General features: G+C 36.7%; 2 protein-coding genes across 2 annotated transcripts in view; both read right to left on the reverse strand.

Annotated features, from left to right (window-relative positions):
* LOC125679901 (uncharacterized) overlaps positions 1 to 2,382 on the reverse strand; it is a 29,746-nt gene extending 27,364 nt beyond the window's left edge. The window contains exons 1-3 of the mRNA XM_048919366.2: positions 1,388 to 2,382; positions 1,234 to 1,286; positions 649 to 774 (exon numbers count right to left, since the gene is read on the reverse strand). Of these exons, the coding sequence (XP_048775323.1) occupies positions 649 to 774; positions 1,234 to 1,286; positions 1,388 to 1,515 (307 nt within the window). The 5' untranslated portion in view covers positions 1,516 to 2,382. The remainder of the gene's footprint in view (positions 1 to 648; positions 775 to 1,233; positions 1,287 to 1,387) is intronic.
* Positions 2,383 to 3,187: 805 nt separating this feature from the next.
* On the reverse strand, positions 3,188 to 6,789 carry LOC125672257 (uncharacterized). Its single transcript, XM_056144544.1, has 3 exons — positions 6,618 to 6,789; positions 4,406 to 4,844; positions 3,188 to 3,803 (listed from the first exon to the last, which is right to left on the reverse strand). Exons 1-3 carry the CDS (start codon positions 6,787 to 6,789, stop codon positions 3,188 to 3,190), a joined length of 1,227 nt encoding a protein of 408 aa, XP_056000519.1.
* Between the last annotated feature and the right edge of the window lie 4,540 nt (positions 6,790 to 11,329).

The following is an 11,329-nucleotide window of genomic DNA, read 5'->3' on the forward strand; positions in this document are numbered from 1 at the left end:
GGGCGACGATTTAGGACGGGCGACGATTTGGGGTGTACTATAGTAAATCCCAAATCGTCGCCCCTAATGATAGTGCAATATTGTCCTAAATCGTCGCCGGGGCGACGATTTGGGATGGGGCGACGATTTAGGGTGTAACACAGCACTCACAATTCTTTGTCATTTTAACAAGGCTCGTGCCATGTTTTTGTTTACATATAGATTGCTTAATAGAAAATAGCATGTTTAAAACAACATGATATGTGCTAAACACTAGAAACTATTTAATCATGTTCAGAATTAACTTCAAAATTGAAAAATCTGCTTTTAGCAAACTTTTACTAGTATATTTAACCTATGTAAACAAAAAACATGGCACGATCCTTGTTTACATAGCAAGGAATTGTGAGCTCTGTATTTCCCATATACATCGACAACTGACATTCAAATTTTTGCTGACCATTAAAAATACCTTAATTCTAAACATTAAAAATGGAAAAATAAAATTTGGAAATTTTCAGCTCAAATCGTGTCCATGTCCCTTTAATGGTGAATTTAAATCCCAACGATACCATTGCCTGTGATTCACGAGGAAATGATTGTCATTCCTATTCGTAGAGATACCAAAAGCAGAAAACATGGGAAATGTAAATTCCTAAAAGTACTTGCCTCCAGGACAACCGTGTACGTCATCACACTTGCTATCGGGACATGAACATTGCTCCTTACATCTAGGACCATACCATCCCTCAGGGCAGGGACTTGTACAGTTAATTCCAAATGAGCCGACACATTCTAAACGAAAACCTTTGTCTGTTTTGAGTTCTATTCTTTAAAAAATGTTTGAAAATATACTTCAGCGGTATACTGTGCAGTGACGGATTCAGACATTAACATTCCCCCCCCCCCCCCGTTGTTTTTTTTTTTTGGTGACCAAAAAAGAAAAGAAAAAGAAAAATATAACAGAACAACAGCAAAAGTATAAGTACAGAAAGATAAGCAAATCAAATCTTGTTATTCATTGATTTCATTATGTCTAATATACAGATAGAAACTTATAATTGGGACCCCTAAAAGTAACCTAATAAGCCTCACAATCATGGACCCCCAGCCTATTGTCCCTTTCCCCCTTTTTACGAATCCTGGATCCGCCACTGCTTTTGTAGACACTCAACGAAAATGTGAGGATAAAAGATAAAAGATAGAGTCGGTAATCCATGCCGCAATTTCAAACTGAGAATATACTACACTCACCGTGACAGGTATCATTAAATTCATAAAAACCAGTACAGCAATGTCTTATTCCACTACAAAATGGCAACAAAATGAATCAGAGATTTGTGATTAAAATCTGTTTTAGATCGAAGAAGTTCCTTCATTTTCAGATATTAGAATACAATGTTCTTACTTCTCTTTACATCCATTCTCTGTTCCGGGTAAGATTGCCAAAACATCAGACGAATATGATAACGAACTGTGAAGTAACAAAAATACCGAGGCAGTACATGCCATTATTAAACAAAAGTAATTGTTCATACAATGAGTAACCAAGTATAAATTTGTTAATAAATGTTCATGCAATGAGGAATTTCCTTTTATTAATGTTATATGTACACGTCACTATTTATATAATCAAACATAGTGAACATGTGATATCTATATAATTTGATTTCATACTTCCGTTTACTGATAAACTCCAAAAAGAAAAAAAACCTAAAAATATACGACCCCCCCCCCCAAAAAAAAACCCCAAACAAACAAATAAAAAGCCTAAACAAAAATACAAAATACAAAATAAATAAATAAAAAGCCAAATTTAAAAAACGAGTGTTGGAAAGTTAAGTCACACTGTTTGATAATACCATCTGTTTTTTGTGATGCAATAAATTATTGGGATTTAACTCATCGAAGTTAAATCGGTTTATCTAAGCTAAATATCAATATTAATCATTAATCTGCATCGCCGGGGTAATTCCCCGCTGCTGGCTATTCTCTTTTCGGGTATTAGTGAGGTCATAAATTACGTCATGACCACCGTGCAAGATTCCCCAGCATTTCGCACATGGAAATTCACCCACCCAGCCCTCCCCGTAAACTGAAATTGTACATGTCTTAATTTGTTGTCTGTGTTTTGGCTTTGTTTTTTGTATTTTCAGGCAAGAACCTATTATGGAGAGCCATTCCTCCGTCACGGCTGCCATTTCCGAGTGGGCGGAGATTCAGCTTGCCAGTAGAGCTCACCTGGATTTTTCATTCATTTAATTGATATTTCAAATATAAATAAATATTATCTTATTTTTTCCCGGGTGTACATCTGGTCCCAGGGTTCACTTCGGATTATGGTTTTTCTCCTTGCACTAGTTATGAGCAGCCGTGATCATTACCGCCAATAAATCTAATAAGCTACAAGTATGTCTATTTTGTTTTGTGTGTACCAGTTTGCTTGCCCATGTGTATACCATATTTTGTCTTTGATAAATACATTTATTTTTACATTTCCAATGTCTCCTGCCAATCTCCATAATAATTAATACCATGCAGTTGTGAACGATTCACGTATGGATCTTGATAAATATAGTGCATATATTTATACAGAGAAAAACACCAACATAAAGCAGAACGCTTGTTTAGATTTATTTTGGCGAACATTGGCCGTGGCTTTTAAATTTGTGGGATGCCATTCAACACAAAACACATGTGCAAACCCACACAACATTATCAAATTCAAATACAACATCATTCAAATCATCAAAGGTTCACACATATATATAGACTGCATAAAAAATGACCACCCCGGGTAAACCGTGGATGGTTACTTATTTATGGAAATTTATTTAAGCATACCAAGTAAAATTGGATGTTATCTACAAAGCTCAACTGCATGAATATGCACATAAATGTCAATCCAGCTCAAGCATATGTAATGTTTCACATTCAGAGTTCACAGTTCAAATGTCACAAATTCAAAAGATCAGACCCAGGTTGTATGCCTCAGTCAATCCACATTAAGCATACGTACTTGTTTCACATTCAGAGTTCACAGTTCAAGTGTCACAATTTCACAAGATCATACCAGGTTGTAGGCCTCAGTTGCTTTGGTGTGCGCAAACGCCACATGACAGTGAACCAATTACAATGGTTCAGAGTCATCCCACACATGGGGGAGCACCCAAGCAACTGGACGACCCCCACGAACCAATTCGCCTTTCTAACTGAAACCATCGGGATATACCCGCCCTAGTTTTAAAATGAAGAATTCAATCCCCCCTTGTAGAGTATTTAGGAAGATGGAATTACCCATCTCATTAAGATGGACCCCATCAGGCATCAAAAACTGAGAAATGTTATGGATTAAGTCTGGGTACTTGATGTAACAACCACCTAACTTTAACACAGTGGAAGCTGCAATACTATTCACCTTAATCCGGCATCTCTCCATGGCTTTACTATCCACAGAATGTCTCCATTCTAAACGTGGGAGGATTTGTGACCAAACAAGGGTTGACTGTGGAAAATGAGTCTTAGTCAACTGTAATTGTGACCTGATTTTGGAGAGGAGCGTGTAAAGATCTAAAGACCCAATATCATTCCCCCCACAATGAATTACCATGATGTCTGGTGCTTCTTCAAAATGTTTAAGCCAATTTAGTTTTTTATTTAACTTAAGTAACTTCAAACCTGAATATCCCTGCCACCAGATATTCATGTTTAATCTGTCCAGTCCTAGACTTGTCCCCCCTGGTCTGTCTAGTGACTCCCTCATAGCACTTTTGATTATGGATGAACCTACACACCACACTTTAACTTCAGGAGATTCTACAATTCTAAGAGAGAATTAGTAAAGACTACATCATATATGAGTGGAATTTATTTGCTAAATCCCAGCATGTGTCTAATTGGACATCTAATGTATTTTTTGTATACCCTAGACCTCCACCGCCCTGCTTGCATTATGTCTTCTTGTGAACAGCCAGCCTCGAATGCAGCTGTGGCTGCTCCTATCCTAAATGAATGGGCCCTAAAATGCCCTTTTTCTCCCAGAACCCCCAAAGCTCGGTTTAGTACTGAGGAGAACTGATGTCTAGTAAGTGGATTTTTACCCAAATGAATGAGAAGTGGTCCTACTATACGAGGTCTAATCCTCAAGTAATCAATCACGCTTGCAACTGGGCACAATATACCCCCATCTCTATTTATAGCCAGAGAAACACCCCTCCCATGTTGGTCAGATTTAGATTTTCTAATGTGCACAAACATTTTGGAATAATTAGTTTCAAAAGTGACATCTGTCACTTGTAAGATAGATTGGACATCATTCCCAACCGACAATGACAGCTCGCCAACTCTAAGGAAAGCAAAAAAGGCTAGCGAATATGCTGCTTTAAACAACTTAGCTTCGTAACTGTCAAAGCAAATGGATGGCAACACTTGAAAATTTTTCGTAAGGAGCTGTAATGTGATGGGCAACCGAGCATCAGTTGACCTGCTCATCCTCTTCATACCTTCCAGCAGTTTACCCACTAAGAAATTTTGTGTTACATCTGCCAAATTTTGAATTTTGCATTGAAAACTAATGGCTGACAGGTAGGTTCTGGCAGTGGCATATGAACAAGTTTTACAAGACAAATAAGCAATAAACTGTACAATATCATAGAGTGAAGGAGGCCACAATTGACCATAACCAAATTCCTTACGAAAACTATAGAATGATTTTAGCCCTGTTTCATATGATGCCTTGGTATTCTTAGAGATAGATGCATCTAGCAACTTTTTCACCTGAATCTGTAAATCATGTTGACTAACTCTACTGAGATAGGCTCTGGCATGCTGCTTGCCTCTGGTGCCAGCTTCTTGAAACGGTACCACTGTTTACGAGATATAGAATCTGCAATCTTATTATCCACACTAGATATGTGCTGAGCCTTAAATATAACACCAAACAACATGAGCCTAAACACAAAATGTCTGACTAACTCCATTACTCTTTTGGATCTAGATGATTGACAATTAATCACACTGACCAGAGAGAGATTATCAACATGAAACTGAACCTTCTTGTGTTGCAACTGATTTCCCCATAACTCTATTGCTAACACTACAGGTACAAGCTCAAGGAATGTCATGTCTCTCATGATGTCTAGTCCCATCCAATGTTGTGTCCATTGTAGAAAAAACCAGTCCCCCCTAAAATAGCCCCCACAACCTAGCTGACATGACCCTGCACTATCTGTAAATACATGTAATTGCAGCACATTAGAATCTTCCCACACTGTATCTGGAAAATATGCTACCCCATTGAAGTGATCCAAGAATACGAGCCACATCCTAAGGTCACTTTTGATTCCTACTGACAATCTGATATTATGATGTGGTTTAACTACTCCACTAAAGGCATTATACATTCTCCGAATGAAAGCTCTACTGGACCGTATTGCCTTGGAGAAAACATTTAACATACCAACTAATGATTGCATTTCCTGCAACGTGACTTTTTTCCTATCCAAAAAACTATTCACTAAATCCCTCAAGATGTCTAATTTTGCCTGTGGAATCCTAATAATCATTTCAACAGTGTCTATTTCAAAACCTAAAAATGTAAGCCTTGTTGTGGGGCCCGCAGTTTTTTCATTGGCTATTGGTACACCTATCTCATCAGCTAAACTACTGAATGTGGACATGAGAATCAAACATTCTTGACTGTCAGGCCTACCGGCAAAAATAAAATCATCTAGATAATGATTTAATGTAGTTAAACCAGACTGGTGCTGGGTAAGCCAGTGTAGGAAAGATGCGAATGTTTCCCAGATTCTGCAGCTTATAGAGCAACCCATCGGAAGACATTTGTCTATATAGAATAAACCTGTAACTGAAAAACCTAGCAAATCGAAATCTCATGGGAATACCGGTATCAAACGAAAAGCACTTTTGATGTCCATTTTCCCTACAAGAGCCCCCTTTCCCAAAGTGACAATCATATCAACTACGCTATCAAAAGAGGCATATTGAACTGTACACAATTCAGGATCTATAAAATCATTGATACCACCTTAATTGGGATAAGATAAGTGAGTGATCATACGCCACCCCTCATCAGACTTTGGAACAATGCCAACTGGCGAGATGTGGGGGTTAGCAATAGGCATACTAGTAAAAGGGCCCAATATTCGACCCAGTTTTATTTCTTTATAAATTTTAACTAACAAATCATCCTGGTTTTCCATTGCAGATTTTAGATTTTTTGAAAATACATGTATTCTAGGGCCTGTATAATGTAACCGAAAACCATTAGAAAAGCCATTCTTTATGTAATTTGCATCTTCCCGATCCGGATAGTATTCCAGATAATACGACGACTTGGTTATGTTAATGGGAGAATTTCCTAGGGCCCAAATATTTTTGAGGTCTTGGGGCTGAATTTGCAAAAGGAGGGGGCCCAAACCGAGGTTGGGTCTGCCCTGGTGATGGACCCCGATGGCGACTTGATGACTTCGAAGCATTGATAGCGAGAGGGCACAAGTACTGGGGATGGGCCCCACTACACCCTATGCACTTGTGTAAGTAGTGACAACCTGGTCGGTCACAATTCCCCTTAAAGTTAAAATTGTAGCATTTATAGTGAGGAGGATTAATGTGGTTACCTGGTGGTTGAAGTGATGGCGAGGCCATAAACATCAGCCACAACTCATAGTCTACTTTAGACCATGATATGGAGGGGTCGACACTGCAGCGAAGTCTAGATTGTTCATCATAGGTCTTCCACCCCAAATTTGATTCTCCACCTCTCGATGCCCCCAGTCTAATATCATGCATATATTTAAGAAGCTCTTGAAATGACTGTGGGTGTGCTGCAGCATATATGCTGGCATACACTAAAAATGCATCTGTCCATCTACTGATGGATTGAATCTTAAAACTGGGCTTGGCAAGCTCCCTTGTGACTAACTCCCCCCTATCATTACAAAATATTCTCCTTTCTGTACATTCAGCATGAGATGTGCTGTCTAGCAAAAGCCCAATGTCTATGTAAGAGGAACTTATAATTTTAGCCTTTAAGGAACTAGAAACATTGCTGGCTAACACTGAATAAATGCTGTCAATAAACTTTTGACCTCTCAGTTTTTGGAGGTATTTTTCTCGTGAAAAAGGAAAAATAAGCATGAATTAAAGGAATAAGCTTAAATAATCTATATCGAAAACACGATATTAACCATGCGTTGTTGTTTTTTTTTTTTGTTTTTTTTTTTTTTTTTTTTTTTTTTTTTTTTTTTTTTTTTTTTACACACACACATATATATATATATATATATATCAATCAAAATTGCTAATGATAACCGAAACAGTTATGCATTAAAGACATATTATCATGATCGCACATCTCTCAACTTGTTGCTTCCTGTCCCAATATGGGGAACGCCATGCGGTTTTTGTTTTTTTGTACAAGTTCCCAATCCATGCCATCGAAGGAAAAATTCCCCTGATAGCCGAGAACGTACGCAACGTAAGGGAACATTAATAACTATTAATGCTTTTGCCTTTGTATTAAACAAATCATATATAACAGAAAAGCATTTAACAGTGTGACATTTAACTCTGGACATAACAAAAGTCCGGAGTTTCGCCAACCCTTTTATTAAGGATACAAATAAACCCTTTACAAAAAAAGATGGGATTTTATGTTCACAAGACATGCACCAACATTTACACTTGTAACTATTGTAGTTTTTAAGATATTTCACCTGAAATCAAAAAATCCCATGGGATTTTGGAGGGATTTTTAATCCCACTTGGGGGATTTTCACTCCCACCAAAAATCCTATGGGAGAAAAAATATAATTTCTCCCATAGGATTTTAACTCCCATATTTAAACTTAATATGGGATACATTGTCCCATAGGAGGAAATGTCCCATAATGAACATGAAATGGCAGTAAATATCCTATTTGAGCATGAATGGGAATAGATATCCCAAATAAAACACAGGATGGGATTTTTATTCCATGAATATAACAATAAAACAGAAAATTGTATCTTAAAAAGTGTTGTTTGTCATGATTCTTAAAATGTACTTAAAAGCCAAGGCATGACATTAATTTTTAAATATATATAGTAATTATAAACTCTTATGTGTAGGCCTATGTGTTTGTGAATAAATGTCTAAAAAACATGAGAGATAATATAGGATATTAGAACTCTGCATTACTAAACTTTTCCCCATGCAATTTTAATTGTATACATATAACCCTTGCACAAAAATATCCATATAAAATTGGACGGGACTATATTATTGCAACAAGCAGACAAGAACACTATGAAATACTCATTCACACACGGGCACTGTAAGTTAATGTAAATATATAGTATGTGCATGTATAAATATATATACATGCACATACTACATGTATCTATTTACATCAACTTCCATTGCCCGTGCATTCACATGCAGTTGCTCACATTCACAACCCTTCATATGTCATCAGGTGTTAAAATATGTTCACAGGAACCGGTAATTTTGTCAGTGTATTAATAATAAATAGTGTGGGTATATACCATATACCGTACCATTCCCTAATCAGCTGCTATTGGGGGGGGGGGGGGGGGGGGGGGGGGGGGCTACAAGGGCTGATACTTCACTCAAAACTTCGTTTCAAAATAGTTCTTAAAATTATCGTCACCCACCATCCTTGTGGTTTTATAAAGGGTAGCAGTATTATTGCTACATACCTGTGATATGTTGTTGAATTACGGAATAGGCCTAGCTTACAACTTGTTTACATATACTAAAATTAGTGTTAAGTGCTTACGGTGAAAGATGAACTCTGCTAAATGATGCTAAGTTGTTTAGTGAACCGAATCAGACATCTCAAATAAGATTCTCGATTATTTAACAACACAAGAATCGTTTTACAAATTGCATGCTTCGGTCCATCTTTCCCTCCCTTCTACAATCGTATTCATTCTCAAGTCAACGTACTTTCTCCGATTGCTACCATTACCTTAAGCGTCGAAAAGACTTTGTCCGAATAAACGGTTAACAGATGTCTCGACTCTAGGGAAGTTCGGCTCTAAGTGTTCTAAACATCTCGAGCGATTTTATAGTGATAAACTTCTATGATTTTCGACATTTGTGTATCAATGTTTTATGAATATTGTAGACTTTTTTACTCATAAAGCAAAGCAATGTTATCGCAAATTTTTAGGTCTACTTACAAATGTATTAACCCCGAGATCCGCCACTAATTAGTTACACAAGTTGTGTGGTTACAACAGTCTTCACTTATCATTTTAATTTCATTGGATGATAAAATAGATGACGTTAATATTTTGAATACCTTGTATACGCAAAAGAATTTAACTATACGATGTTTATTTTTCAAATTATAACTTCAGTGGCGAATGGGCGGATCTCCCGTCCCATTCCCATCCCTCACGCATAGTACTAATTATTTCCCCAGCCACTTAATGACCAGATATACACGACTATTGAATGTAAAGCACTGTTCAGTCATTGTGTACTCACAATTAATTAACCCTCGTAAATCATAATCGTTACGCTTCGTTGGACATGAAACCTTAAATCAATCCATTGACACTACTTAGTCAACGATTTTGTATTGTGATACATTTCTATGATTTCGGACATTTATATATCAGGATTATCTGATTTATTTATCAATGTTCAAAAAGCAAAGTACATTTACCGTTACAACGATTTTATACCTACTTCTTATAATACCCCCCTGGATCCGCCACTAGCTAAATTAATTCTGGTGATGCCTATAACAGCGGTACATGTACTCACCTATCATTCTTATTGAAAGTTAAAATAAATTTAGATATAATGTAAACATTTTGAATAATATATATATATAAAGGCATGCCTTCATCATATGATGTTATGATGTTTATTAACTGTAGTGGTGGATAACCGAGAACGACATCCCACCCCTACTTCGCACAATTCAATTTCTAATATTGACAAGCGGCCCATTTTGACCAGATAGACATTACCCTTGAACGTAAAACACTGGTCAGTCATTGTGTATTTCTAATAAACAAACTTCATCATTGAATACAGACCGTTATGTTGCCACTGACACTACTTAGTCGTGAGTTGATTTTGTACGTGATCAATTCCTATGATCTTTACTCGTATGTTTCATTGCTTATTTGGAGTTTTTATTTGTTTGGTTTTTCCCCCTTCTTCTTCTTCTTCAAGAGCAAAGTATTGATATTGCAGTTTAACCCCCTGGAACCGCCAGTTATTAGGTAGACGTATTGTGTTGATCTACTAATTAGGTAAATGAAGTCAATGGATATCTGCGGTAATATTTAGCGTTATTCACTTAATATTAGCTTCCTAACTATATTGAAAGTTGAAATAAACAACGTTAACATTTCGAATGCTTTAAATATCTAGGATACATAATCATACGAGGATTATTTTTTAATATTTTGAAAATAGAAAAACAACTTTAGAGGCGGAGGAGCGGAAGCACTTTCAAACGGAAAATATTGGTCAGTCATTGTGTACTTCCAATTAAAAAAACTACTCCCATTGTAACTCTACTTAGTCCCTGGTACTCTACAATGTACAATTTGAATATTTCATATCTGTATGGTATAAACAGTCACACGATGTTTAGTTCGGAAATTTAAAAAAAAATGTAGTGTGGACACTGGTCAGTCATTGTGTATTCCCAATTAACAAACTACCCTTTTAAATCCTACTCGTTACGGTTCGTCAGACATGACAACATATCCGAACTAGTCTTGTATGTATGGATGTACTTGTTTATTGTAATTAAGGTCTGCTTCGCAATGAAAACCTGTTATCATTGACAATTAATTGTTATTCCACTTAGTCATCGATTTTTTATGTGATACATTTCTATGATCACGGACATTTATATATATATCAGGGTTGTCTTGTCAGGGTTTATTTATCATTATTCCAAAAGCAAAGTACTGTTATCACGATTTTATGCCTACTTCTTACCCCTCTGGATCCGCCACTAGCTAGATAATTTTGGTGATGTCTATAACAGCGGTACTCATCTATCATTGTAACATTATTGGAAGTAAAAATACAAGTAGATATAATGTTAAAATTTTGAATACTTTACATATATACATGTTAAGGAATTCACCATATGATGTTTATTACTTTAGTGGTGGATGACCGAGAGCGAACATCCCCCTCTCCCTCGCACAATTCAATTTCTAGAATTGACAAGTGGTCCATTTTTACCCTTGAACGAAAAGCACTGGTCAGTCATTGTGTAATTCCAATTAACGAACTTCACCATTGAGTCCTGACCGTTACGCTTCGTCAGACACTAACCCACTAATA

The sequence above is a fragment of the Ostrea edulis genome, chromosome 1 (assembly GCF_947568905.1).
Source record: "Ostrea edulis chromosome 1, xbOstEdul1.1, whole genome shotgun sequence".
NCBI classification, from domain to species: Eukaryota; Metazoa; Mollusca; class Bivalvia; order Ostreida; family Ostreidae; genus Ostrea; species Ostrea edulis.